General features: G+C 48.2%; 12 protein-coding genes across 12 annotated transcripts; 4 read left to right on the top strand and 8 right to left on the bottom strand.

The window, feature by feature from the left end:
- Nucleotides 1–1,591: 1,591 nt before the first annotated feature.
- On the bottom strand, nucleotides 1,592–2,372 carry P153DRAFT_149903 (uncharacterized protein). Its single transcript, XM_033662195.1, has one exon. The coding sequence runs from the start codon at nucleotides 2,121–2,123 to the stop codon at nucleotides 1,641–1,643; it is 483 nt and encodes a 160-aa protein (XP_033527525.1). The 5' UTR covers nucleotides 2,124–2,372; the 3' UTR covers nucleotides 1,592–1,640.
- Nucleotides 2,364–3,798, top strand: P153DRAFT_363356 (uncharacterized protein). The gene is made up of 3 exons (XM_033667356.1): nucleotides 2,364–2,635; nucleotides 2,694–3,098; nucleotides 3,151–3,798. Exons 2-3 carry the CDS (start codon nucleotides 2,718–2,720, stop codon nucleotides 3,547–3,549), a joined length of 780 nt encoding a protein of 259 aa, XP_033527524.1. The 5' UTR covers nucleotides 2,364–2,635; nucleotides 2,694–2,717; the 3' UTR covers nucleotides 3,550–3,798.
- An 888-nt stretch (nucleotides 3,799–4,686) lies between these two features.
- On the bottom strand, nucleotides 4,687–7,130 carry P153DRAFT_428178 (kinase-like protein; the record flags this gene model as incomplete). The annotated part of the gene is made up of 5 exons (XM_033672707.1): nucleotides 4,687–5,040; nucleotides 5,106–5,132; nucleotides 5,184–6,303; nucleotides 6,357–6,431; nucleotides 6,478–7,130. 5 exons carry the CDS (start codon nucleotides 7,128–7,130, stop codon nucleotides 4,825–4,827), a joined length of 2,091 nt encoding a protein of 696 aa, XP_033527523.1. The 3' UTR covers nucleotides 4,687–4,824.
- Nucleotides 7,131–8,229: 1,099 nt separating this feature from the next.
- On the top strand, nucleotides 8,230–9,228 carry P153DRAFT_282082 (uncharacterized protein; the record flags this gene model as incomplete). The annotated part of the gene is made up of 2 exons (XM_033663172.1): nucleotides 8,230–8,329; nucleotides 8,384–9,228. Coding segments are annotated over 2 exons (945 nt in total), but the record flags the coding sequence as incomplete, so codon positions are not given.
- Nucleotides 9,229–12,059: 2,831 nt separating this feature from the next.
- Nucleotides 12,060–14,147, bottom strand: P153DRAFT_392987 (uncharacterized protein). The gene is made up of 3 exons (XM_033671200.1): nucleotides 13,683–14,147; nucleotides 13,144–13,628; nucleotides 12,060–13,090 (listed from the first exon to the last, which is right to left on the bottom strand). Exons 1-3 carry the CDS (start codon nucleotides 14,067–14,069, stop codon nucleotides 12,196–12,198), a joined length of 1,767 nt encoding a protein of 588 aa, XP_033527521.1. The 5' UTR covers nucleotides 14,070–14,147; the 3' UTR covers nucleotides 12,060–12,195.
- Nucleotides 14,148–15,792: 1,645 nt separating this feature from the next.
- On the top strand, nucleotides 15,793–18,960 carry P153DRAFT_353544 (uncharacterized protein; the record flags this gene model as incomplete). Its single annotated transcript, XM_033666447.1, has 7 exons — nucleotides 15,793–16,421; nucleotides 16,557–17,555; nucleotides 17,610–17,667; nucleotides 17,721–17,830; nucleotides 17,878–18,423; nucleotides 18,475–18,666; nucleotides 18,717–18,960. 7 exons carry the CDS (start codon nucleotides 15,793–15,795, stop codon nucleotides 18,958–18,960), a joined length of 2,778 nt encoding a protein of 925 aa, XP_033527520.1.
- On the bottom strand, nucleotides 18,888–19,717 carry P153DRAFT_363354 (uncharacterized protein). Its single transcript, XM_033667355.1, has one exon. The coding sequence runs from the start codon at nucleotides 19,290–19,292 to the stop codon at nucleotides 19,059–19,061; it is 234 nt and encodes a 77-aa protein (XP_033527519.1). The 5' UTR covers nucleotides 19,293–19,717; the 3' UTR covers nucleotides 18,888–19,058.
- A 78-nt stretch (nucleotides 19,718–19,795) lies between these two features.
- Nucleotides 19,796–21,073, top strand: P153DRAFT_353543 (uncharacterized protein; the record flags this gene model as incomplete). The annotated part of the gene is made up of 5 exons (XM_033666446.1): nucleotides 19,796–20,218; nucleotides 20,318–20,399; nucleotides 20,470–20,554; nucleotides 20,617–20,852; nucleotides 20,979–21,073. 5 exons carry the CDS (start codon nucleotides 19,796–19,798, stop codon nucleotides 21,071–21,073), a joined length of 921 nt encoding a protein of 306 aa, XP_033527518.1.
- A 351-nt stretch (nucleotides 21,074–21,424) lies between these two features.
- P153DRAFT_412738 (uncharacterized protein) lies at nucleotides 21,425–22,386 on the bottom strand (the record flags this gene model as incomplete). Its single annotated transcript, XM_033672119.1, has 2 exons — nucleotides 21,425–22,100; nucleotides 22,303–22,386. 2 exons carry the CDS (start codon nucleotides 22,384–22,386, stop codon nucleotides 21,480–21,482), a joined length of 705 nt encoding a protein of 234 aa, XP_033527517.1. The 3' UTR covers nucleotides 21,425–21,479.
- A 339-nt stretch (nucleotides 22,387–22,725) lies between these two features.
- On the bottom strand, nucleotides 22,726–23,407 carry P153DRAFT_392984 (uncharacterized protein; the record flags this gene model as incomplete). Its single annotated transcript, XM_033671199.1, has 2 exons — nucleotides 22,726–23,190; nucleotides 23,243–23,407. 2 exons carry the CDS (start codon nucleotides 23,405–23,407, stop codon nucleotides 22,726–22,728), a joined length of 630 nt encoding a protein of 209 aa, XP_033527516.1.
- A 1,348-nt stretch (nucleotides 23,408–24,755) lies between these two features.
- Nucleotides 24,756–26,744, bottom strand: P153DRAFT_392983 (galactokinase). The gene is made up of 3 exons (XM_033671198.1): nucleotides 26,441–26,744; nucleotides 25,943–26,391; nucleotides 24,756–25,892 (listed from the first exon to the last, which is right to left on the bottom strand). Exons 1-3 carry the CDS (start codon nucleotides 26,603–26,605, stop codon nucleotides 24,953–24,955), a joined length of 1,554 nt encoding a protein of 517 aa, XP_033527515.1. The 5' UTR covers nucleotides 26,606–26,744; the 3' UTR covers nucleotides 24,756–24,952.
- A 97-nt stretch (nucleotides 26,745–26,841) lies between these two features.
- Nucleotides 26,842–27,832, bottom strand: P153DRAFT_392982 (uncharacterized protein). Its single transcript, XM_033671197.1, has 2 exons — nucleotides 27,492–27,832; nucleotides 26,842–27,437 (listed from the first exon to the last, which is right to left on the bottom strand). The coding sequence occupies exons 1-2, from the start codon at nucleotides 27,786–27,788 to the stop codon at nucleotides 26,997–26,999; spliced, it is 738 nt and encodes a 245-aa protein (XP_033527514.1). The 5' UTR covers nucleotides 27,789–27,832; the 3' UTR covers nucleotides 26,842–26,996.
- Nucleotides 27,833–27,852: the final 20 nt, after the last annotated feature.

Genomic DNA, 27,852 nt, shown 5'->3' with positions numbered 1-27,852 from the left:
ATGACACTCTTTCCGGCTATCTTTTCTGCATAGCATAGCGTTAATTGCTCACCTGGTTGTAAAACATCGGTGGGGACCGTCTACTGGCTAATTTCTCGTTGGCACACTAGTGCTAGACGGCGTTTTGGAGTAGGCTATGTTTTAGCTACTTGGTGCTAGCAGTAGATCTGTCCCCGCTAGGTACTCATCTCAGCCTCTCGAGTTTGTACACGTTTATGTTTTTACCTGTGTTACTCGCTTGTGCCGATACGGTGTCAGTAAGGATCAACAATATCTTTAGCAATATGTTTTCATTGGTTTCCGGACGCGTGCAGCAGTGCTCCCTCATCATTTACATGAATGAGTCTCAGAACTTAGAGATAGCATGCAGAGGAGATACGTCTTAATAGATAAGCTGTAATCGAGCTACTTCCTCGAGGTAAATCTTGCGTTTGCTATTTCGGTCGGAAGGGACGGTAGTCTTGCAATGAACTGCTTCATAAGAGATGGAGTGAAAATAGAGTTTACTTATAGTTAGTAAATAATCACAGAGTAATGCATTCTTAGAAAGTGTAAAGTCTGGTAATCAGCTAGTAGGTAAGCTTCCAACACTGTGTGCCGAATCGTCCGCCATTAGATCCTTGGATAATATAACAACGTGATGACTATTGTCTCTTTATCGCGAGCCTCAACGTCAGTCATGCTTTCTTCCTCCACGCCCTCGCGTGCCAGGATTTTCTCTACCATCCCCTCCGAGCAACTGTGTAGAAAAGGCTTAGTTTCTGACTCGTCGAATTCTGGCTGGAGTCGTACGGGACCTATAACTTGTTGGACTAATTTTTCATTTTTGCAGGACGCTGAAACTCGGTCAAGCGAGAGGGTACACATGTTAAACTCAAGAGTCAGATGACAGTTCTCAGGATGTGAGGAAAACAGTGTGATCGGCAGCGAGCAATTGCTCGGTGCCATTTACGTATAGTTAATTTATAATCAGAGGGTTGCAGTAGGCTTCAGAAATAGTACAACAGCAAATGGCCGCCCACCCATGATAGAAAAAATAAACAAGGGAAGAACATGATGTAGGTGTCATGTAAGTCCTGTTCCTAGAATATATCTAGATGGCTTGTCACTGAATGAATATGTCCCCAACTCTTCTTACTTCACTTCCTCTGACTAATCGCAGAGCGCAACTTTAGCCTCTGGTGGAAGCATTGTCACCGTCACTCCGTAGGGAGCCCAGATCAAAGTAATCCGGATCCGGTATTTGATTCCTTCTGACGGGGGCATGTTGATCGTCTTCGTCAGCAGCGATACGCGGTGGTACAACACGCTCGTCCACTTCACGGCGCAATGTGCCACCTTCCTCAACGTCTGGCAAGCGACCAGGTTTCGGGTTGTTGGGGATGAAAGAAAGCACCACAGCAGCTAGTGTCACAGACAATGGAAGAACTTCCAGGATTTTGTTGTTATCATCAGACGGGAGCAAGGCGTTCCCAAGAGTTATGGAGAGGGCTGAGAGTACAACGTACTTCAGAGCGTGTAGCTGGGGTTGGATGGCATGAACACAGTCGCGAGCGACATAGTTGAAAGCGAAGACGGTCCAGATCTGAACAATACTAGCAGCTTATCAGTATCGTCCGGAATAACAGAGGCAGTGTTACCTACGTTGTCCGAATATCCAACAGAGATGAGGTATTCACAGCAGCAAGCCAGAGAAAGGCAAACAAAAGCGTGATTACAAACGATGGTTGGGTCGTCCTTGGGCCTATATACCACAGTAGGGCCATAGAAGGAAGCACGCTACCGTAGATAATGTAGTCAAGCAAGGCTGTATCCCGCAGCAAAGGTGTCGGGTTTGACGACGTTGTTGACTCGCTTGCAGAAACCACCTGCAAGTTGGCCATGAACGACATTGCCCCGATGCTGCGGCAACCGCCTTGTCCGATGCTCTTCCCGATACCCAGAATGAAATTTGAGTACCCGGTACCAAACACGGATAGAAATACCTGCCAGAGACGCGAGGAAGGCTTTTCGGCGGCCCGGGAATACCACGTTCGTTTAACATCAGCCCAGGTTTGTCTATCTCTGACATCTTCATCTTCGATAGCTATCCGGTAGCGACCCAAGTCACTATCGGACGCCATGGTCGCGTCAAAACTCGAGGAACGTGTCGGTTCTGGGGATCGCTAGCGACTTTGAACAGGCTAGGAAGTGAGGTAGCCAACCTCTTAGGGTTGGGGCTCGAGATCAGGAACGCAGGTGCGTGTGAACCTGAAGCGGCGACAAACAATACGCAAAAGTTCGGGATATAATCAAGAATGAGAGTTGCGTTGTGGACGCTGTTTGGGAGAGGCACAAGGCGGTCGCAGGTGGTAGAGAGTTGAAGCTCCGTGGACGAGGTTCACACCTTCCAGCCTGACCGGTTCCAAGCTCCAGCACAGCCTGCCCACGTCACCTTGCATCGAACCTTAATCAGGCTGGCTATCAAGCTGACCCTTAGCCTTGCCCTCTGACTTGCCCTCAGCCTGCTCGATCTTCCTAGCTTCACGACTCCCAACTATCGTCACTCGGGTTGCGCATATCTGTCCGGCAAGCATAACAACCATCAAAACCTGCGTGGATAGAACATTATTGGCCCTGAGCCCGCAAACGCTGGGTTCGTTATTCCCTCTGGCACCCGTACGCAGCGCTTGAAACTGACTTTAGAACAATAGAGAATACCAAGCTTTTGAAGAGGCATGGCAGACCCCATATCTATGGTGGCCGGTTTGCTCGCACTTATTTCAGCAACTACTTCGATCATTTCGACCGCGTACGATATTGCACGACACACACGAATGCCCTGCGAAGTAGCAAATGATGGTATGATTGTATTGGAGGAAGTCAACGCGCTGTTGAAGGAGCAAGATAGCCAGCAGCGGAACGGGGGGCATTTATTGCACTGTCTGACAGAGTTGCAAAAGCTCATGTCGGATCGTACCCTCAAGCGTCGACTACGGTTTGGTGACCAAGGGTACGGTGTCGTAGCTCCTGCGCGATGTTCGCAGTTTTTAAGGGACCATTGCCGCAGTAAGTTCGAGCGGGGATCGCAATTCTGGAGGCTACAACGCTATACAACGGTCAGTTCTGTACAATGCATCTCGACTACGCACACTGATGATTGTCACATAGAGTCTTATGGGTCGCCTACCACCTTCGACGCACGATATGCTTGCAAAGCCTTTCAAAAATCCTTCCCCGTTCGTTCTGTTGCTCAGCTGGCTGGTGCTGGCAATTGCAGTAGCAGCGTGGTGCAAGACGCAGACAAGCCATCAACATCGGAGACACTATCTTATCGGGAGCATGCTAATGGCATTTGTCCTCGGTGGAATAGAAGGGTCAGGCATGACGACTACCATCCTGACCAACATACCGTGGTGCCTAACGTTGGGTATGCTGCTGCACTTCATCGTGGGCAGTGTTCGTGTTAGCATATGGACGCATGCGATAGTGCCACCTCACCATGTGAATGAGTTTCAGGACCTGGAGAAGATGGCCTGTACGGGAGATTCATCTCAGAAGACAAGTTGAGAAGGTTTGCAGCGGTAGGCGCTACAAAGGCCGTACGATAAGATGATTAAGCGTTGATGGGTGATCTTGGTTTTGCGGCGAATGGAGTTTTGTGCATTGTATGATTGAGCTAGTTCCTCAAGGCAAATATTACGTTTGCTTTTTGGTTAGAAAGGACAGTAGTCTTGCAACAAACAGCTTTATGCAAATTGAAGCATAAACATAGTTTTATTGCAGGTAGTAATTGTTTAAGAAGTCTTGCAATCTTAAGAGGTGTTTAGTGCAGTGTTTAGCTGGTAGGTAAGCCTACAATACTTAGGGGCCAAATCGACTGCTGATCGGCTGCACTGATCTCCAAGCAGCATTCATAGCAACCCAGCTGAGGAAGCTCACTCTGCTGTCCTGCTACCCCCTTCTCCTCCCGACAATACTACTGGACTAGATCTACAATCTCATCGCCGAGCGCAACAACGAAATGATCCAGCAGCTCAACATCGACACGCAGGCTATCGCAGCAGCGAGCAAGAAGGACTCATTGGCCATAAAATTCGGTAGCTGTTTTGACCATGACCTTTCTGCCTGGAACATTCGTCGCGGTATGTGTGACTTAAATCTGTCCTTCCAACCATGTACATCACTCACTCGATTAATACAGACAATCTTCTCCATGCCCTTCTTCGACTTCTCAAGCGCTCAAGACTAGCAGATGATTCTCCCCCGCATTTGAAACATTGTTGTAGGGGACTAATGGCTGAACACAGTGACTGAGTAAAGCGTGATAGTTTGAAAACCCAGCCATCCTATCAATCGGCAATGATCCGTTCTCAAGTCTTTCGCACATGTCAAGCTTTTTCTTGCACTCCTCTATCCTAGTTATTGATTGGCAATGTCTATGTTCGAATTCAGGAATCAAGAGGAACTTTCCAACAGTCTGGGTTGCCGCATCATGTGTTGCATAACACGCTCTATACTTCCAGACATCTTACCGCTCGAGATCATGGCTTGAAACATATTTCTCGTTGGTAAAAGAGAAGTAATCTACGTCCTCAACTTTGCAAAGAGCACTAGAAGTGTTGTAGTTCGATGTGTAAGAAACTTGTTTGAATATCTATTTGAAGCCCGCGGCTAAGTCCAAGTCTTTGAATACCTGAGAAGGCTGCGTGTTACATAACTCCCAATACTTGATATCCCCAACAGTGATTTTGAGCGAGCTTAATCAGGAATTGTCAAGAATAGAGGCGTGTGAGCCAACGGTGTTTGAACGCGAATGATCTGAACGATCTAAATGCTAGCCCTTTAACTACCCCATCTCTCTGTGAACTGCCACTCTACACGCGCTATGTGCTCTTTAATGTCGATTTGTCTCGTGTTTTCACCCCCTGACTCGACCTCGTTGGCACTAAACCTGCAGAGCATGTGTGCCACTTTACATTGCTCACAGTCACCTGCGCTGGGTCCACTGCATGATAGGCTCAGAATTTTACAGCGCACACATTTTGCTTTCATAAAATCCTAGTTCCTCTGTTAGAAGCAGCCATATGTGTTGAGACAGGTAAGGTCCAGAAAGGAAGAGATACCTTGAATTTCCTCCTCCGGTCGATGACCTACAATAAGTTAGTGTTATCGTGGTTCATGAACTTATGTGAACGGCTTACAAGACTGTTGAATTCGTCTTGTCGCTCTGTGACACACCTCTTGAGGAGGGCATATCGATCGGCTTTGTCGGCTTTATCTCTTTCGTAGAACCTGGCTGCGACACCAAATCCGTCCGTCCATACGTCTCTGCTCTCTTGATAAGAATGGTTCACAACTTCGCCTTCGTTGGGATTAAACGTCAAGATGAAAAACGGGGTGTGGTAACCCGGCTGGCGTTTGAGACAAATCTCCTGCAGGCTTAGTTGGACGGTACGTACGCAAGGAGGTTCATTCGCCACCAAGTTCATATCGAGAATATCGACCCAGAAGGTTGTGTCCTTGAGACAGCCAGCCGATATGCTGTTTGTTATCTGTGCGACGTCAATATCCGATCTGGCGAGTTTGCGGTTTGCCAGATGGATGGAATCCAGCATCGACTGCGCCGCTCTCTGCAAGCACTGTATCGCCGCGACCGCGAAAAGGCACTTGAGGTCAGGTGTTCCAGATTCGTTGATATCGTTCAAGAAGGAGAGATTGATGCTGGTGGAGAGTATTTGTAGGTCCATGTCGAGGTGAATGTGAGCCAGATAATCATCCGCCAGCGCAAGGTCCAGTATGGGCCATTGCGGTATGTGACCACGGAAGACAACCGGAGGTGAAAGTGAATCCACTTGGGTCGCGCAACAATCAGCCACCCAAAACTTGGATGACTCGACGGGATACACGGCATCTAAATCGTGCAACCTATCTAGCACCTGTTTCGCAGTAGGGCGCAGCAATCTATCTCGATGGAGAAGGACGTGATATATGAAGGAAACCAACCACAAGTTTCTCCGGTTGTAACCGTGTTGCGTTTTGGCTTGATTGTCAGTCAGTTTTGCCAACCAAGCGGCATTAGCCTCTGGATTCCGGGCAAAACTGTTCAATCGATTGCCATTTGTGCGCCAGAACTCATGCATTGTACTCAACCGGTAGTTATAAAGCCGAGACAATATCTCAAGGAGTATGCAACCCAAGCCCCAAATATCAGTCAGTCGGTTTCGAGGCTCATACTCAAAGACTTCGGGAGAGGAGTAGCGTTGCGAGCTGTGCATAGGAGCCCCTGTGGTAGTGGATACTGCATCGTCGGAAAAGTCGTGACTGAAGAGGTTAAGAGACATACTCGTTTCCACTGCTGGTCAATGTCATCTTACCAGAAGCCAAAGTCTGTCAAAAGAACGTTTGAGCCATGTATCAAAACATTGTTGGACTTGAGGTCGTCGTGTCTTCTGGTGTCAGCTTGGTGCCATTCTAATTATTGAGAGAATGACACACCTGATGCCTGCTTGGTGGAGATATGCGAGTGCTGACGTGATGCAGCCGACAGCCCGGCGAAGCAAATCGAGCTGAAGGATACCAAGGTCCGCATCTAAGAACTGAGCCAGATTCATGTCGGCAACGGGCGAGGTCAGCAGCACGACCGAGTCTTCATCTGTGCATGTAGCCACCAGGTCCACACAATGACGATGTCGCACTCTTCGCATTCCATCAACTTCCTTCTTGAAGATTTTCATCGTCTCTCGATGTCTCTTCAAGTCCATGGGTCGGTTCATTATTTTCCTAGCGTATGCTTGGTTCGTTCGCTTGTCAACGACATGATGAACGGTACCGAATCCACCGAATCCAAGCGGCTTCACTTCCTCAAAGTCCATACAATCAAAATCCATGAGCGACAGGTGCTGTCCGATGTAATTTATGGGTATTCCATCCTCCAAGATCTTCTCTTGAGCATCCATGAAAGACTTGGTGTTCTCCCCCAGCACCTTCTGCACTACACGTTTGGGGATCGGAAGCCAGAAGTCTGTGACGTGGGCCTCGAGCAACTTCTGGAAAAGATCTTGTCGGTTGACTTGGCTTAATATGGAGTAAAGCTTTGGGTTTTGGCGCCATTCATCTTTCCCGGTCTGATGGAGGGGTGCCAAACTCATGGTTACTGCAGCATCTGACAAGGCTGATCAGGGAACGGTTCGCACGACCTTTGGTCGGAAATAGAAGGCTATGACAAGCTACCTATAGCATGAAATCAACAGGTACAAACCTGTCCTCGAGGATCACGAGGGGCACAAGTGTACTTTACGTCTCAAACGACTGCTATCTTACGGTATCGCTCTCAACCAGAACGAGGCTGAATAGGCAAGCTAACAAGCCGTAATAAGTCTCGCGAGATCGACTTTCCAGATACAAACAGCGATCAAGAAGACAGGAGGCATATATCAAGGCGACATTTGGGTAGTGATGTGTGTTGATGAAACGTCTGAAATTGGAAATGAGGCAAGGTGAGGCTAGAGTCACGAGACGAGAGCAGATGAATGTTATGCGACTGAGCGGCTAGTGATCAAATCAGGCTTTGGTTTGATGTAGACTTACACGTCATTCTAAGTTGAACCAATCACCTTACTTCTTCGAGAGAAAAACAAGTACAAGAACAAAGGGTATTTAACTCCATTTCCGGTGTCACAAAAAAGTTGGATGGCTATCACATATGATGATGAGACACCTACAGATGTGCTTTTGCCCTTATTGGAGAGAATTCCAAGTGTACATTCCGCTATGCCTCTTTTTATGCTGCGGATTGCACAGCCCCATAGTGTGGCGTGGCCCAATATCTTAAAGCCTGCTGAGGCAAATATGTTAGCCCTCGCTTGTGTCTAGTTGTGATATATTACTGACCGGTTGTAAAGACGATAGCGCCTTAATGACTGCCCTCATAAACATCATAAAGTCCATACAACTTTTGTTACTTGCTGTGTTGTACTGCACCTCTTGGCTTTCTCTATAATCGTCATCTTAGGCTCACAAATTAGGCTGAGGACCGTGTGATTAGCCCTGTTTCTTCTACCGGTTATACTATCTCACCTACCAACCCTCTCAATAACGCCTTGCTTGGAAAAAGGATCTCTGTCCTAACAATCGAGTACTACCTACAGTGTTCGACTGCTGAAAGAGCTTGCACGAGAAGAGAAGGTTCATGACAGGTATAGTAGTGTCTTATAAGTTCCTCAACCTTCTTTCTTACTAGTACACGAGTACCAACCCCTAGAGTTGAGTACATCAGTTCGTATCGTTATACTTGGGCGAGGATCTGCCGATGATCCTATCGATTTTAATCTTGTTCATATTGAGCGAGGTAGACAAGACTACGAGGCTTTGTCCTACGAGTGGGGTCTACCCAGTGACGAAGATCCGTTCATCTCTATAGCCGGTTGTCATGTTCAGATCCGGGCGAATTTACATCATGCCCTTCGGCAGATACGGCTTGAAGAGGAGGATAGACACTTGTGGATTGATGCTTTGTGCATTAATCAAAAAAACACTCAAGAGGAAAGTTACCAAGTACAGTCAATGGGGCAGTTATATGCAGAGGCAGAGAATGTTGTTATTTGGCTAGGAATGGCCTGCAACCAAAGTGATCTCGCAATGGACCTCTTCAATGACCCGTCCAAGCTGGAAAAAACACGCAACGGTTCAAACGTTACACAGCTTACGGCAATTTTCGCACTGTGTGAACGCTCCTACTGGCGCCGAGTCTGGACACAACAGGAAGTGTACCTCGCTCGACAATTCACAGCGCACTGTGGTAGCAAATGTATCACAGACACCGAGCTTGATATAGCCGATCCCACCTTTGTACGCTTCATGGAGAAAGTTGATGGTTCCAGCAAGAGATACGGTGAAGGTAGAATGAGCCGTATAATACAAAGGAGAAGAATTGCGTTGATAGGAAACTCGTTGCGTACATGGCTTATTATGTGCATTAAGACAGGGCTCGAGTCGTCGCATCCTCGGGACCTCATCTACGCAATGCTCGGGATCAGTCGTGATCATCAAAACAGCGAAATTGTGCCGGATTACGACAGACCGTTAAGGGAAGTATATTTCGAGACAATACTGTTCTGTGAAGGGAAGGTAGGTGTCTCTCACGATGGTCAACATTTTGCACAGAGATTAGCCGATAAACTTGACTTAACTCTGGATGACGAACTGCGAACTTTTATTTCAAACCGTCAAGTCCGTATTCAAGATTGAGGTGTATATCTCATTCGTCATGTCTATATTTATGTTTTGTCTTTATATGGTAGAATAGGGCCCAACGTACGGGCTGACTGCCGGTTTCCTCGTTACTTTGAAGTTCCTAAGTAATGATAATCATTTCAGCGAGATGAGTCGGATTGAATGTATCTAAATCATGACCCTCACCAAACCAATTAATGGGTTTAAGGCGGACTCCTAACCAACTTTTCCAGCTGAACAACCAGACTGAAGTGAAATTGACGTGATCCAAAGCGCTTTGTGGGTTGAGAGATTCTTCATCCCCACAAAAGGTATTTCTGAGTCTCGAAAGTGAGTGCCCAGGAGACGAGCATCAGGCTGAAGATTGGGATAATCAGATAAGCCATTACTCTCAAGATCTAGTATCATATTAGCGTGACAACTCTGTCTTTTTCCCTTGCATACTTAGCTATTATCATCTCGACGCATCTGGTTCCTTAGAAAATGAATCGACCTATCCTCTTGAAGGTGTTGGCGCGTCCATTGCCCGGTGTCAATATCAACCCCTCTACGCAATCTGTGGTTTCCATGTCCTCATTATCATTGCTATCATCCGAACTGCTGCTACCTAGCGAGATCGTGTCTGCAGTATCTGTATTTGCGTTTTGTTCTTCGTCAACCGTCACTACTGCGTTTGTATCGTTCTTGACCAAATTGTCTATACACCTTTCTAGCGGTGCGACGTGAGAACAATGCTGGCTCACCATAAAAAGATCTTGATACGTTCCTTGCTGATCAAAGTCATCCATGTTGATGACCAGTCCGTATGCCCCAGTATATCCTACGTCATCACTCATTGTGCTATTTGCCAGTGACTTCGATGGCAGCGGGTAAGACCTTACATCCGATTCGCATAGAGGCGTGTTCTAGCTCACCAGACGGCTTGGTTTTGACATCAAGATCGACAACCTCGACCCAGTTTTCATGACTTTGATAACAATTGTTCATGAAACCCACCAGAATTATGGCATGACTACTGGCCCAACTCCAACTTGGAGCTCTCCACCTTGCTGGTTTCTGACATGGAAGACCTCCCTACAAGGTTTTGACCCAGTATAGTTCTTGTGCAATACGGTTGTTCCACAGCCCTGCAACCAGCTGGTCATTGAGAGCTATGCCTAGAACGTCTGCTGTTCCTTGAAGCGCGACCAGCTTGTCTTCGCCTTTGGTAAGTCCGCAGCTGATGTACTGTACAAGAAATGTACGCCAGGCATGGTATAGATCGTCACGATCATCGGTTTGAGCAGGATGAAATGCCAGGTCACTTAAGGCGTGCGTGAGGCAATGAATCATGCAGTGTTGTTCGAGGCGGGTAACATCTTGAGACCAGATTGGAAATGCACAGTATGGCAAAGAGCTAGGATAGTTTTCGCATGCGTCGTTTTTGTGACATTCCCAGAAGAGTTGTGTGTTACAGAAATCAATGACCCGCGGTGACAACTGCCGCTCTTGGCTAACCCATGCTCTCAAGTTCAAAGGGGCCCATTCAACGTCTTGGCCCTTCAAATGATGGATATCACACTAGTAAAGACTGGTTATCCAACGAAAAAGGCCGTCATCTGCTGTTGCATTCGGATATTGATTCTCTGGCATCTTTACAAGTCGAAGTCTCAGTAACATGGGGTTTCGTTCGAAGAAAGGTCCGCCGTCGCTGTCTGCGGCAGCCGTTGCCGCGATCGTGCAAGCGGCCTGGCTATACACAAAACTCATGCGACTCGCCTCAATCGACCAGTCATCTAGATCGTCTTGGAGAATACATCTGTTAGTTTTAGCGAGCTTTGATGCAAATGCGTTGTCTTACAGCGAGTCAATCCAAGAGAAGCGGATGCAGAGTCTGCGTGCGACAAAATCGCGTCCTGGAAATTTCGTGGTAAATTTGATAGACCGATACGTCTGGCAAGAACTCAAAATCGATACAACAATCCTGCAAGGCGTAAGGGTCTTTTTTTGGAGGCTTCGATACACATCCGATCACGAGTGTAACTACAGTAAGAAATATCGTTTGGCTTGAGAGCCAGGATAAGTTTAACGTCAAGTATTTTCCGGCAAAATCAGTACAGAGACCGCTGGTAACCGGACTCTCTGGCGTGGAAAGCACCAAAATGACTTCCTTCAGGAATTGTGTACATTGAAAAGGCCCTTCTTCTAGAAAAAGACTTGATAGGTCTCAAACAGATGCATTCAAGCAGAACCTTTCAGGAGCCTAATCAAAGCCGAATATGAACAGAGTAGAGAGAAGGTTTCAAGTTGCGCGACCGCAGCCGTTATTATCTATTGAGAAGACCTGAACGTCTTCGCTGACACTTCATCGACATTGAACGTTGGACGAAGGAGAACGCCCTCCTACTTAGGGACGAGACCAGGTAGAGCAATGTCAAGATAGCACAATCAAGTCGCAGACACAAGATAACAAGACAGTGGATTCGAAATTGCCAAATCAAATCACAAAACCCTTTTCTGCAAAGAAAGAGAATCAAAATATGAATAGCTCGAGAAATATCCTAATTTAAACATACAATAGTGGCAATAGCTTTGGAAATGTATGTTGACGAGTAACTCGTGAAAAGTGTCTTAGTTACAGTAGGCCAGAGCGTCATGGTCTTAACAACACACCGCGTGTTGTAGTATAGAAACATACTGCTATATCGCTAAGCGAGTAGGTTTAGGTAAAACGTTAAAGGGAGATGTACAAGTAGAGTTACGAAGGGGTTCGAAAGAAAATAGCTACTAGATATATTGTTGTTCGTAGAAAAAGAAACAGACAGAAAATGCTGTCCCATACCGGAATCCTGATACAGATAAATCAACGCCTAATTTCACATAGCATGAGAATACGAAAAGAGTATCAACCATAAACTGGTGGGAATGAAAATATGTAGTAAGTTACAGAAGTTGCTCTACAAGGTGGAGTGGTCAGGCCGCAGTAGTATTGTCCAGTGCCAGTTAGACGAGGTCGAGGCCTAAATCATCTAGCGTAAGTTCATAAGCACTGTGCAGTTCTTGTTCCAAAGGCCTCACGATAGCTTTGTACACCGCTTGTCGAAAATCAGGGTTGTCCAAACTGGGCTCCATCGTGTCCTCGTCGTAGAAGTCGCAGTTAAGACATGCAGAGACTGCTTGTTGATAGTTCACATACAAGTCATCAGACATGTCTTCGAAGAGTCTCAGTGCGGCGAAGTGGTCAGTGTTTATAGTGGGCGTTCCGTCGGCATTGAGATCCTCATCTCCCCGTCTATGTTCAATTGGAGAGTTCAGCTCGATCTCAAGGAGGAGTATTCCTAGTGCTAGAATTGCGGGATTTGGATGTAGCCTGTAGAGTGCATCAGACTCATCTTCGATGCGTATATCCTGGAACCTGGTCGACAAATAGGGCCGTCGAATCTCTAGGTCTCTTTGGCCGGGTGACACAAAAAACGAGATGTGTTCCTTGCTCCACTTCTTACTCAGCCAGGGACTTTCGCAGAAGTGGAGTAGGGAATTTGCCAGTATGACTGATAAAATGCGCTTCTCCTTCAGTCTGAGCTTCCTGTCACCCCGTAACAATGATGCAAGGGAGGCATCCACCTCCTGAGCTTGGATAGTCAAGGTTGGCAAAGAGCTCCGTGGCGACGGCCTACTACTCACGTGCCACAGACAACCTCCATCAAATAGAAGTTTTGGTGAGCACAGGCTACGTTCAGCCTGTAGGAGTGTATGACAGAGCGTTTCTATCCTGTTGCGGGTCGCTGTGGCTCTGGATGGAATTGTGGTCATCTCAACACCAACTCCTGAGTCAACGGACGATGGAGTAGCATCTAAGACAAAGCGAACACCATGCGTTGGTTGCAAAGCCAAATCCCTATGATAGACGTTTAGTATGTACGTTGGGAGATATCAAGCTGAACGACATACTGATGAAGGGCGATGCAGAGTTGACTCTCAAGCCAGCGGCAATATGGCTCATTTCCTTCGTTAGCTAGTGACACAAGCAAGTTGAAGTATACATTGTCGCACCCTCCTGTGTCAGATGTCATGGAATCTCGGCGCCGGTCTCGGTATTGTAGTAAACAGAGGCGAGCTTCATGTCTACCATGGCAATCACATGGCCATGATTCTCCCAGTGCTTCATACAGAGTATGCATCAAGGGACGCAGCTGGATATGAGGACTGCCGATGGTACGACTCTCCTTGGGGGACTCCGGCGTCACGAACAGTGAGTCTGAAGACCAGCCAACAATTTTCTCCAGTCGTGCATTGTTATTCGTAATTCTGTTGAGGATTTGGTTGTACTGTCTCGCTTCAAAGGCGAATCGCAGCCGGGAGTTTAAACTGTTGATAGGTGTTGAATCTCCGTCGCGTATCATGCGCAGTTTCGCATACGTGTGTGGGGCGAGGATCTATGACGTTATCAGCTTGATTCATAACTCAATGTAGTCACACAAAGAACGTACCGTTTCGTCGCTTGACAGAAACAATGGCCTTCTCTCCAGTAATCCATCAAGGCACTCCAAGATAGCTGCGAGTGCAACAAAGAATGTCTCGTGGCCCGGTCCCAGACGCGCATGAAGCGTACGCACCACCTCAGCTGTCTTCCAACTTGCTTCCAGGTCCTGTGTGGGTTGTGGCGATAGCAACTTTTCTCGTAGCCCGTTGGGCAGCTCAGACAGGCTTTTCGCCAGTTTCGTCAAACTCATCTGGAGGAAGGTAATCTCGAATGCCAGGTTTTCCATAAATTCTGCCCTTCTTGGATTTAGTCGCTGTGCCTTGATTTGATCGATTGCAACGACTAGTACTGGTAACACAGCGAGTGCTAGACCAGCTATCTCGACTCCACTCATGATTGAGGATTACCGGTAGCTGTTACTTGGGAAGTGGGAATGGAGTTTTGGTGGAGAGGTTGCGAGGACCAAGGCAACTCATCAAGCTTAATCGCGCAAGGAAGGCTTGAGCTCAGCCTTCACCAGTTCATATGCAGCCTCGTTGCTTCTCAAGCAGCACTGTTGCCTATTCGTTGCATCGTCTGTCACACCCCCTCTTGCAGACATGACCACGTATCAACCCCGCAACTCTGCATTATCAACGATACACCTGTTTCTCATACACTCTTGACTTCTCTACACTCTTCTGAGCAAGTTCTTGGATATTCTCAGTCACATTCGACGTTTGGGAGGATGGATCACAATACAATAGCTGATGTTGCGAAGTCGTGTAATATTGAGTTTTCAGCCTTGCTAGACTCGGATTCATTGAGGCTGCAGGCTGACAAGGCTGAATTGGTTGAAGCGGTGGAGGAAGAACATGCGCGATTCAAGATATGGGCAGCTCATATCGGAACTTTCGCAAAGCACTACGCTTCCTTAGACTATCGGCTAAGAGAAAGCGAGAAAGTGCGATCACTGGTTCTTTCTCAGCTTGAGATTCTTCGAGCAGCTGAGCTGCGACTTTCAAGACTTCTACAACCCAGTATGTCCTTCTTCCTCCATATGGTTGACCAATGTTGACTATCATAAGATGCATGTGTTACTCTTCCGACATGCGATGACGGATTTCTCGAACTCTCGAAGACCTCCACATCAGTAATGAAATTGTCGACCGATTTCGATGTACCGACTGAAGATGAATGTCTCAATGACATACGCAGTGCTATCGATCGGTTACATCGCCTTGCTAAGGCTATAAGGCATCCTGGGATTATATCTCAAGCTTCCAAAGCGGACCATTTCAACCCTAAAGATGAATTTGGCATTGACGAAATTTCTTCATTTGAGGGATACAGCCAGGAAGTTTTACGACAAATTTGTCGCGATGCTCCCGACTATTTGCTTCGCCGTCTAAGCAAAGCCAATGCTTCACGAAGGAGGTTGTTTCTCTTCCGGAAAAAGCACCAGGATATATTGTTTGGCGGAAAAGATAGCTCGCCAGAACGACGTCCGTTGTCGTCTCGCCAGAACGCACATAGTACCAACTCAGTTTTGCCGGAGGCGGAAACCAAAGCAACACCATTTGTCTCAGAGTGCTCAATACCACAAACCAACCCCGGTTCCCAGGCTCGGCCTTCAATCGGAAATGCTACTAGTTTTGTTGAATCACAATTCAAGCTCAGCACCTCTTCCAAGGCAGCTAGCTCCATCGGTGGGACTTCAGTAGCAAGTATGTTCAGCCACTCCCGCTTGCCACCTCCACCAAGGCTTCCCAAAACAAGAACCCAGTTTGAATGTCCATATTGCTGTCAGTTGGTTTCGACAACAGTTCTCGATAAGCGCTTATGGAGGTATGTGAAAATGCCCTATCCAATGAATCGACATATGAACTATAGAGATGGGCATTCATGCCCTACCGATGGCTCATTTAGTGTCACTAGATCTGCAGGTGGCAGCAGCTGACTAGAATGCATTCAGGCAGCATCTTATGAAAGACCTCGAGCCGTACATATGTATCTTCGAAAATTGTTCTCAGCCAGATACCAGATATCGCGATCAAACTGCGTGGGCGACGCACCTACGGTCTCATGTAGTGCGTTGGTCGTGTCGCCTTCCTGGTCATCCGAGAGGCTGCGATACAATGTCTTTTACTTGCGGAGACGAGTACGCGGCGCATCTAAAAGGACATGGCTCTCAGGGAAATCAATTCAATGACGCCCAGATACAGTTGCTGAAACGACAACGTGGACTTCCGGATCCTAGTCCTGTCAAATGTTGCCCACTGTGCAATATCTCCCTGGGGAATCTCAGCCAACCCTACAACGAGGGAACCGCATATTCCAGCCGCAAAGGAACTGAACAGCCTTCTCCAGCTACTCTAGCTTTGAAGATGCAGAAACACATAGCATCACATCTCATGACGATTGCGTCTTATTCCCTACCATGGCTGGACGAAACCGACGGCGATGTAGCGAGCGATAGACCTCTCTCTTTGGCAAGCGAGATTACAAGCAATGAATTGGCGGAAGGTAGTGACAAGCCACGTCATTCCGATAGCCACAGAGATTTCCCAGATGAACTAGGAACCCCTACTTTTGACGACCCCGACAACGAACCAGACGAGTACATTCCAGGTGAATGGGATTTCATCACCGATACCTCGTATGAAGGCCAAGAGTTCGATAGTCTTCTGTCTTCTTTTGTGCGCAAATATCACGTTGACATGGCTTTTACCGGGAGCACCAAAAGGGAGCCTTCGCTTCCATGCAGGTACATGCCACTGGGACCGAACACGGACTTCTTCGGTCGGGAGGATGCCCTTGTATTCCTTGAAAGTCAACTCTGCTCTAAATTTGGAGAGGTCTCAACCCCAAACCAACAAGCAACTGCTCTCAAAACATGTAGCGTTTATGGGCCGGCTGGAATTGGTAAAACTCAGGTCGCAGTTGAGTTTGTATACCGACACATGCAAGAGTTCGACGCAGTATTCTGGGTTCACGCTGACGAAGCCTCAAAGTTGATCGAGGATATCAATCGAATCACAGTTCACTTAGGCTTGGTGGATGAAGCATCGGCTGATTCTGGTGATCAATCCTTAACCAGAGATCTTTTCAAGCGTTGGCTCGGGAATCCTACGATATCATCTAAGTCCGATCTCAGATCTGAGCGAGCGAACTGGCTACTCATACTAGATCATGTTATTGAACCTGCTATACTCGATCAATTCTGGCCCACTGAAAGGGAGTGTGGTTCAATCCTCATAACAAGCCGACGGCCGATGCCGTGGTCTCATGATAGGTATCCTTCTCATACGCTCCATCCCTTCACACCCCTAGAAGGAGCCAATTTCATGTGCAGTCTACTAAACAATGGCGTCTCACCAGAGGAAAAACAATGCGCAAGTATCATCAGCTCGAAGGTCAAAGGTGTACCCTACGCCTTGAGACACTTGACGAAATGGATCACAGGAGAGAATTTGAGTTTCAGCGAATTTCTTACGCAGAATCACACTCGTGAGAACAAAGAACTACAGAAGAAGATGAGAGGAGAGCTGGGTAGGTTCGTCATGGCCGAGGAACACTCGTTTCTCGAAGTCGCGTTTGAGAGCATCAAGCATTCGAGACCGTTGTTAGATGTGTTAGCTATGCTCGATCCAGACAAGATTCCCGAACGGATTCTGATAACGGATTCCCCTCATGTGTTTATTCAGGGGTATCCGGCGACCCAATCAAGCCTGCACGAGGCACTGCAAGAGCTGCTTAAGTATAGTCTCGTAATACGGAGCCCTACATCAGCAACTTACGGCATACATCGGATTGTACAGGATGCAGTGAGGAAACAAATGAGTCCTATATACTCGAGGGATGTTTATAATACCTGCGTTCTTCTCCTCTCTGCGCAATGGTATATGAGCTTCTAACACAACATCTCACGGATACCAAGCTGATAAGTTTTCAGGCCATTTCACACATTCACATGGAGGCATGGCATCTCAAGATGGCCGCAGTGTGAGGAGGTAACGATTTGCACAAGGAAAAGCAGTCTTGGCTAACAGCTAACATACTGAAGTTGTTCCCACATATCATCCGCTTGCGCCGCCATTCCTCAAACATACATACTGACGAGTACCACCTGTACGGGGCTTTCCTATACGCCAGGTTATGGTGCGATTGCGGATGGTAAGTCAGCAATCTTCGTGTAGTTGTAACTTAATTTAAGAGAATAGGTACTGCCATGAGCGCGGAAGAACCAGAGAATCGGATGATTTTAGCGGTATAGCTCAACGTCTCTGTGAGGAGCTAAAGTCTTCGTATCCGCTACTCCTGGTCAATCAACAACCACATCTTCCCAATGAGCGAGATATTGAGAACATTCTCGCTGAGATTCACCATAATCGTGGCGTTATGGCAAACGAGATCAACCGACCCACCGAATCTCTCGAATACCTTTCAAAGTTTCACGCGATGATGATGAATGATTTGGGAAACAGGCGACCTGGCACCGACATGCGTCTCGCGCTGTCATTCAATGAGCTTGGATGTGCTTACATGCTTCGAAATGATTATTCACGTGCGGAAAAGTGCTTTGAAAGGTCGATTAGCAGCATGGAGCAGCTGGACAATTATGAAAGATGGCAGGTTTCTTTACCCGGTGTGAACTTGGGGGTTGTTTATTGGCTTACTGAGCGGTACACCGAAGCACTCGAAGTCCTCTCGCAAGGACTTCGTGACCGGGAGAAGAAATTTGGATCCAACGATCAAGAGTCTTTCATGTGAGTTTCCAATTTCTGTAGTAGCGATATACTTGCTGATAACTTGACCAGTACCGGACGCTTTCTCTATACTCTCGGAAACGTACATGAATCACTCAGCAACTACGACGTCAGTCTAGAGTATCATCAGCGCTCGCTCAATCACTACCGTAATACTCTCGGAAGTGCACATCATCGAACAGCAGATGCATTCGTTCGGATCACGAGACACTTCATGAGACTTGGTCAACTGGCCGAAGCCTTGTAAGTAGAGTTGTCGCGGCGAACATCTTACGAAGCTGACAAATCTATAGAGATCTTGTGGACAAAGCCATTCACATATACCACAATTTTGACTCCGCCTTCGAAGCAGAAACTGCTCGCGCAAAATTCTGCAAAAGTAAAGTACTGCGGCAAGTGGGAGATACCGCCAAAGCAGACAGAGAGTTGGCTGAGAGTGTGAGGTGGTATTACGAACTTAATAGGCAAGATGCGACTGGGGACGGAAAGATTCAGGAAGCTGACTTTGATCGACTGGTTGTGTTCTGGTCGAGATAAGCACATCGTGGGTGTTGCAGCGCCAAAACAAAGCTCTGCTTGCATTCAGATTACATAGTAGATATCACAGTATTTACTTCAAGTCTTGCGACTTTGAGTTATGACAAACCGCCTGGTTCAAGAGCTTGTAGCCTAACCCGATCTAACTTTTGCTCCTTCTCCAGTGACGTCAAATGCGCTCCAGACGCTGTCCCTTCCAGCTGAATTGTTTCGCCTTCTCCAAAGCCGTGCTTCTCGCCAACGGTGACAGGCGTTTTGGGTGGCCAATGCACCCTCCAGGGTTGTGTCTTAGTGGAAGGGGCGGTCTGGTCTTGCTTTTGCTCGGTAGGCATCTCAAGGCTTGTTGTCTGTGGTAGTATTTGGGGTCAGCGGTGGTGATGACGAGAGCTGCGGGGCCGTAGAGCAAGCGTGGTGAGTGAGGTTTGCTGCCTTCCAGCAAAACGGACAGAGCGCTTACATCAAGAACGGTCGTGAAGGGGCTGGTTCACGAGAATAAAAGTGATGGGTTTGAAATGGGTCAGCAGCGATAAGGGTGACCAAGTGGATCTTCCAAGGTTGGGAGAGGGGGCAACGATGCGCTGCAGGCTACTTATAATCGGATATCGCAGAACCAACCGGATGCAAGCTCGCTAGTAAACACGTTGTAGCACCACCCAATCACTAGACTAACATCTGCGAGATTGCTGGAATAAGTCTTTATGCTGCCTGCTCCAGCTTATCAAGATACATGAAAATCGCATTCGGGTCGTGTGGTGGTATGGGTAGGGTTTATCCAATCACTGCATGCACGCCCAACCCCGCCCCCTCACCGGTCTCAACTTCGACTTTAGCCGTCATGGCAGCCTCACTCGCAAGAGGTTCCACCATGATAAGCGAAGAACTTGAAGGTTCCCGCACTACATCTTCAACAAGCATGGCGACAGCAGGCGACGTCCTAACCGACCTCATATTCCTCAAACCTGACCCAAAATACCTTCATGAGAAACCATACCGCTTGCGGTACGATCCTGGCGGCACAATCCCCCGAACAAACTGCGAAACACATGTCCAAAGAAACGTGACTGTGCACGACATCCGCGGCAGAGAGGCTGAGTATACTCTAGACAGAAACGGGTTCCAAATTGTGAATTTGGAGTCTGAGTTGGCGCCGGACGAGTTCCACGATAGGGCGAAAGTGAAGAGTGTATATTATGGCGAGTTGAAGCAGTTGCTGAAACACACGTTCGGGGCGAACAGGGTAGAGATCTTGGAACATGGTGTGAGTCTTTTGTTGTTGTGATCTCTATTATCCTGACAAAATGAGGGAAAGAACGAACGAAGAGGTTAGGTTCAGTATTTCTGATATGGTTAAGCATAGATTCGAAAACGACATGAGGATTTTCCAGTCTCGACAGGGAAGGATTATGAATACTTGCAACCCACGTCTATCATTCACATTGGTATATCTTCGCTACCTTTTCTATGACTCCGAATATAATAGTTGCTAACATCTGAACGTCATTGTGCCAGATTTCACGCCTGATGCTGCCCAAGCTACAAGTTCCCAGATGTTAAACATCGATGCCTCAACTTACAGAAGGATGCAAACACTGAAGTAATGCCAGTTCCCCTAATTGACCCGTGTCTCGTCTTATACCATATCTAATCACCTAACAGTGTTTGGAAGCCTCTCTACGGCCCACTCACAGACTGGCCTCTCTCCGTTTGCGACTCTCGCTCAATCTCCACGTCCCGCGATTGTATAGCTACCGATGTTGTAGAACGCACTGGCTTTACGGAGAACTACCAAGTCTACTATCATGTGGATATGCAATTTTGCTATCTTAGTGAACAATTGGCGAGTGAGGTCATTTTATTTCTACAGACGGATACTGAAGAGGAGTGCAAAACGGGTACGTTGGTAAATCTCACTTTCAATGTATGGAGTACTAGGCAACTTTTTGGAGACATTGTAGTCCAGATTTTGAGTTGACCAGGTATATGATCTAATGTGGAAGATGGCTAATTCGAAAGTATAGGTGTTCCACACGCTGGATTTCGAAATCCAAAGACTGTGCCTGGAGAGAGACCCAGAGAAAGTATCGAAACGAGAGTGTTTCTATACTATTCATGAAGGTAGCCTCTGATATTTCAGTGAATGACCTCACAAGTAACATCGATCTATTTACTGACAACCTTTCGCTCTTTATGCTCCCTCCAATTTCAATACTTCGTTGTACATGTTAAAGTTTTGGCGAATTGACCTAATGGGGGCTGTCTAGAATAGGAGTTGACTATTAGTGGGCACTAGTATCTGTGTATGAATAGATCGTTGTTCGATTGGTCTTATGGTTTTAGTGTCAAGATGGACTACACTGACAATTCCTTCGTAAAAATCAGATATACGTTCCCGCTCATACTGATGCATAGGCTCATATCCAGACAAACTGATTTCTTGTCATAGAGACATATGTACACACCAAATGCACCAACCATAATCATTTAGCCTCACAAACTTCCTCAGAGACCCTCAGGTTCTCTTATCGCGTCCGTGAACGACCACGTTCCTCCTCCTGAGGCTGTACACACTCCCTTTCGTATACCTGCCATAGTCTCAGCTCCTCCTGGAGCAACGAAAACTCAGTATCCTCTGCCTGCTCGCGCCACGACCCTGGGATGACGCCGCGTGGTCCAGTTTCGTTCTTGTACTCAGTAGCCGACCATCTGATCTGGGCACTCATAGGCGCAGGAGCTCGGTCCAAAGGCAAAGGAGATCCAGTTGACAGTGAAGAACTACTATCCTGTTGTTCAGATCGAGGCCTCCTGATTGAGCTGGTCATTCGAAACGAGATTCTCCTAACAATCCCCGTCGGAATCGCGGCTAATAGTCTGGTCCGTTTGAAAAGGAGGCTGGGGGTGATACTTGGTTGCCTCGCCGTTTCACGGAGGTCAAGCGTCCCCTTTTTCTTTTTCAGTGGCACTTCGTTTGTTGCTGGCGAGGATACATGAACATCCCGGGACGATTCACCACTTAATCCAGGAGCAAGCATGTCCACCTGAGCCTGCGATCTGCACACAGGGAGGTTGAGACGAGAAACCAAGGTCCGTGTGGGTGGCACAGTGGGGTTAGGCTGGTCATCATGATTGGTCTTCTTGTTGATCTGATTGCTTGTCAGCGAATGAAGACTGATCGATGAGGCAATCAGTAGTTCGGCGTGGACAATAATTCATGCAAGGACTGACATCTCCTCTTCGAAGTCTGAATGAACATTGCACTGAAAAACGAGTACCGAACAGGAGGGCAGGTTTTTGGCGGCTTGCTAGAGCACCCTAATCGAAGAGGAGGATAAAATAATAACTTACCACATCATCGCCGCCTTCAAAAGACCAGCTGGAGTCGGTGCGGCTCAAGGTCATGTTGTCGTCGTTCATGGTCGTAGAATTCATCATGAGCCAGTGTGATGTAGACAATAAGGTATGTACGAGGAATACTAATCGACTTTTTGCGAAGACCAACTGCGTACTTATATAGTTTTGGGGTTGAGTGATTCTTTGGGTCTCATTATGACTACATTGTTGCGGATTGGTGAGGACAAGTCCATGCTCAACACAACCATGGGTCATGCATCCAAAATTTATTCGACCTGCATTCTTCAATAACTTTCTCGTCTAGATTGCCTAAAAACAGAGAGGTCGTAAGTACCATCTGGGTAGAGAAAATATTCACAACTTGAAAGCCTCGCCTCGGAGACTACAACATCGGTTAATCCAATCTGATCGTCCATCCTAATCTTCCTCTACGTCCAACCCCGCAGACTCCGCAATGCGTTCCAAGACGCGGATTTGGTCGTGAAGTGTCCTTGTCTCCCTCTGGTACCTGCTCCAAGCCTCGTTGCTTCGTCCAACCCTGCGCTCTTGGAGGCGATTGTACTCGTTGTCGAGGAACATGCTGCTTGTCTGCCAGAATCTCATCATTTCTCTGAGCTCATGTATGCCTTCGACCTGTCCACGGCTTTTCATCGTGAGGACAAAGTTGTTCAGAATCCGTTGCTGCTTTGCGGCGTTCTCGCGTAGACGGCCGTGGTACTGGGTCATAATTTCGAAATCTAGTCGGATTGCGGCAACTTCTTGCTGGTATTGTTCCTTGCACGAGACTATGGTGTCTTGGTACTCGCGTATGTTGACTTGTACAAGGCGCGTAAGTTGGATTTGCTCTTGCAGTGCGGCAGCACGTTCTGGCTCAATGCGTTCCTGTCGCATGATAGTCAGCTTCGGGCTTGCTTCCTGTTTCAACGTGACATACAGTCTCCAGCTCCTCCCTCAACTCGCGTAGTGCATCGCTTCGATTGAGACACTCTGTGCGCATACCGTCGGCAATAAGTCCCAGACCCTCTCTGAGCTTCTCCACAAGCTCAAGCTCGATAGAGTTTCCCTGTTTCAGACCTTCCATGATCCTGTCAGGATGCATGACGATCGAGCGTTGGTATTAAGCGGTAAAATGTTACAAGACGTTACGTGTGGTTGAATGTAACAGTGTTGGACAGGTATAGAATTGCAGAAGCGCGAAAATTTCGGGATGGCGGGTGAAGTCAAATGTTTCCTCATCTTCACTGCTTCACCGAACAACAGCGGTTGATAAGCCATTCTTGATATGACCTTGTCTGTCGAACAATCTAAGAGCTTGACGTGCAGACCACGAATCGAATTTGAGCGACGTCATCCCACTCACTTCCTGTACGTCTTTTCAACGATCATATCTTGAGTGTCATGGACCGTTGTTTCTTCGTACTCACCAGTCGTCCAGCCCCATATGCCTTGTTAGCGTTCATATAGCTCTAGTACACCCCTCAGAGATTATATTCGCTTTTGTGTGTCCTCGTTCTACTGCAACATTTTTCGTGTAACGTCCTTTCCCAACCCTGTGCGGCGTTACAGCAAGCGTTGTATTCTCAACATTCAGTATCCTAGCGAGATGCATATCTCTAATGACGTGGATAGCAGGTAAGATGATTGAGTGAAAGCATTGAACGATGGAACTAAATGAGGAAACCGATGAGTAAACTGATGAGTAAACTAATGAGTAACCCAAATCAAGAACCATCACCTCCGTCACTTTCACTAACATGCCCCACTAACTGTCAGACATCTGCTGCTGCCCCGCAGCAGCAGATCAGAAAACACACTCCGTCGATTCTACCAACGTTCCGCCATGTCTATCATCTAATCTTCACGCAAACATCTCTCCAGAGCCTAAACATCCCACAGTCCACAAAAGACCTCATTCCTACTTCTCCTCTCCTCTTGCTGCCATGGATATGTCCCTAACCCCTCCATATCCCCACCCTTGTCCATCAAATCCTCCACCACACACCCTTGAGAGGTGATGTCCAACAACTCAGCCATGAACTCAGGGAGCGGCGCCACACAGGAGACAGTCTGCCATCTCACGGCAAGGCTCAAGACAAGACAATGTGGTGTAATCGCAGAATTACATGGTACACACACATCAGTATGTAATCCTAGTCAAACCCCGCGGGATAATCAGCATGTCTATCTTCATTACACGGATCGGGATAGGTGTCGAAGTCTGGTTGTTTTGTATCGCTGTCCGAAGCTATGAAACAATGTGTTTGTGCATGTAAACCATGGATTGGCCAGGATCGGTGACGGGAAGATGTCGGTGCCGTGGTTCTTTTGAAGGGAGTCGAGTAGTAGGTGGTAAGGTGTGCGCTGGTTCTATACATGGGAAGGGACTGTGGAGAGGAGAGTGGTTTTGCGGGTGTAAACTTTGTGATCGCTGGAAGGTGTTGTTGTTTGAAGGCATGATTGAGTATCAAATGCGCATGACTAAGGATGTTGTATGAGTTGACATGAATGCTTTCTGAGACGGGTTGTCTTGTCATTACATGTGGAGACGCCAGTCCAAGCACAGTACTAAATCGACGCGGTACAAGACTCACCCATGCACACAGCTACACAGTATTGATGTTTATTCACGCTCTATACCAACGCTTCATGCAAGCTTATCCCCAGTGACCTTGAAGATCATGCTCCCGCTCCCTGGCTTACTAACCACAACAGCCTGTGCCAGTTTCTCCTCCGTAATATCGGGAAAGTGCTTTCGGTAATACTTCTCCTCCCACGCCTTCTTGACCGCCTCGACCTTATCCTTGGGTACGAGGTGAACACTGCAGCCACCCCACCCAGCGCCCGTCAACCTGCTTCCGCACGACCCAGCTGCGCGCGCCAACGTGCACAGCTCGTCGAGCTCGGGGCAACTGCAGTCGTAGATGTCGCGACAGCTGGTCTGCGTCTCGTTCATCAGGTCACCAAGTGACTGTAAGTAAGCCCTGTCTTTTGTTTCCGGTGGGGAGGCGAGCAGGGAGCGGAAATGAATGACCCGGAGAGCTTCGCTGAAAACATGTAGGGCGCGCTGGCGGAGCATGAATTTCTCAGCGCGGACAGGGAACTTGGACATGTAGCGCTTGTTCAGGTCGTCTTCCGAGACGCCGAGGAGGCCGCAGATCTCTTCCCGCGAGTATCCTTCTTCATTGGGGAGGTAATCGCCGGTGTGCTGGATGAGCTTTTGCAGTTGTGTTTCGAAGTCGGTGACGGAAGTCTTGGTGTTGTCTGGCACGCCCTCTTTCTCCTCGAAATATGTGTCGTGGAAACCACGCAGGCTGACGCCTAGAGGCGACGAGTCTGTTGGAAGATCCTTCAGGCCGAATGCTTTGGCGAGGAAGACTGCGGCTAGAGTGCATTCTACAACGCGTAGGTTGTAGCACACAGGCGCGGAGACGTGCTTGTCGGCAGCGACGAAAGTCTGGGCGGTCACGAAGGTGAGTTCGGGATCTGTGTCGGGGAACTCGATGGTGGTATAGTCGAGACTGGGCTTGAAAGATACGTAGAGGGCAGAGCCACGGAGGGAGAAGACTGAGGCTGCTTGGTCCATGCTAAAATACTGTTAACTGATTTCGACTTGGATTGACGGGAGAACACTGACCCTCCAGCATTGACACCCACTGCGCGCTCAGAGACAATCGCAAGCTCACAGAGCTCCTTCTTGTCGACCTTCTCTTCGCCATTCGCAGCCAGAACGGCCAGCGCACTGGTGCACACCACAGAGGCCGAGCTAGACAAACCGCCTCCACTGGGTACTGTTCCGTCGCACAAAATATCCATGCCAACCGAGGTGAACTTGCCCCGCTTCTTCTGCAGGAGTTCCGAGACACCTTTAAGACCCGACTTGAAGTAGTTCGTCCACTCATGCTCGGATGCGTCTACCGGAATCTCTCCCTCAGGAATCTCAAACTCTCGCGTAGGAAATTTCTCGGAGTTCAGGTTTGCTATCCGTACTCGTGGCTTCTCGTCTGTAGGTCGCACAGCTACTGCCATGATGAAGTCGGCTGTGATGGCCATAGGAAGCACCTCATACAGAGAGTAGTCAATGTGCTATGGTGCGTGAGCTTGCGTGGGTATAGACATGCTGCTTTTGTCTTACCTCGCCAATGATATTGACACGTCCAGGACTCCGGGAGACAAAGTCCGCCTGCTTTCCATAGAGCTCTTTGAACTTGGCCAGTAAGCTTTCCCATCGTTTTGTCTCTACTGGGACAGCGTCCTCGGGGTAGATGTCGCGCAGTGAAGTCGCAGTAGGAACCTGCATGTTGAATAAACCGATGAAGATGTCAAGGAATCGGTTGGAGAGAGCTTGAGAGATAAAACAGGCAGGATCTGGGGGAAGACGAGGAATGGAAGATTTAATACGCGTCTGCGCATCTCGTGAGCTTGGTGGAGTGTATGGCGGGGAGGCAGTCTTCGAGCGCCTTTCCCCTTCAAGAAGCGCTTCCGACGCCACGGGCCAATGCTGCAAGGTACGAATGTCGCGTCGCGATGGCGACGACGGATCACCTCCCGCCCATTGAACGACCCGACAATCTCGTCGGAACGCATGTCAAGCTACAAATATCTGGGTCGCGTGTCATTTGGATGTCACGTCGTATTGTTTTGTGATTTGTAGGTGAATCGTCGAGCCGACTGCGTATGAGCAGTCGCTCTTAGCCTAGTCCTCGGCCTCTGGCACGAAGGCCCCGCCCAATACCACTCCCAGCCCGAGTACTTGTTGATCCACTCCGACTGATACCCCGTCCTCCCTGTCCACCTACGCCAACATGCCCGCTCGAAGTGGTGGTTGTGGAAGCACCGCGTGACTTCCCTCTGCCCCTCCCCCTTGTCGTGGTCTTTGGCGGGGCCTCTGCTCTTCTTCGTTCCTCCTCCAATCTTCGGGCTGTTGCCTCTCTCTTCGCCTGTTCTTCGATAGCGCGGCGTTCAGCAGTGTGCTTGCGCTGCGCCTCCTCTTCTTCGATCTCGACCAGGTCCTGCGACGCGCCCTGCCATTGAGGGTTGAGTATGAGTCGCTGGTTGTGCTCGGTCTGTGAAAGAATCCGCGTCCAGGTTTGCAGAAGCATTGATGCGTTGTGAACTGTTCGTGAGACGGTCTGGTCAAAGATCAGCCAAAGCTGCTACGTACTGTACCAAGTGCATCAAAATACCTCCATGTTATCCTTGGCTTTTTGCAAGCTCTCCACAACCCCTTCAATGACCTTGTTCACATTCCGCACGCTCTCCAACTCCCTCCGTAATGCGGCTTCTCGAGCTTCTTCAGTGGTATAATGCGACTCTTTCGCACGCGTCTTTGTGCCTGCCGCGCCCTCGCCTGCATCTGCGTCTTTGTCATGCGCCTTCTTCTTGTTCTTTTTGGCGGCGGGGGTATCGAACAAGGCATCCGTGTCTGAGTCGGAAAGATTCAAGGCGTCCATGTCTGGCGGATCTATTGTGAAGTGCGACATGCAAGTCTGAGAACGGAATCAAGTTGCGAGACAACGGTGTCGATGTTTGGGTGGCATGTGTTGG

This window comes from Dothidotthia symphoricarpi (assembly GCF_010015815.1).
Source record: "Dothidotthia symphoricarpi CBS 119687 unplaced genomic scaffold P153scaffold_3, whole genome shotgun sequence".
NCBI classification, from domain to species: Eukaryota; Fungi; Ascomycota; class Dothideomycetes; order Pleosporales; family Dothidotthiaceae; genus Dothidotthia; species Dothidotthia symphoricarpi.
The sequence above is the reverse complement of the archived record's forward strand: the minus strand, read 5'-3'. Positions and strand labels throughout refer to the sequence as shown.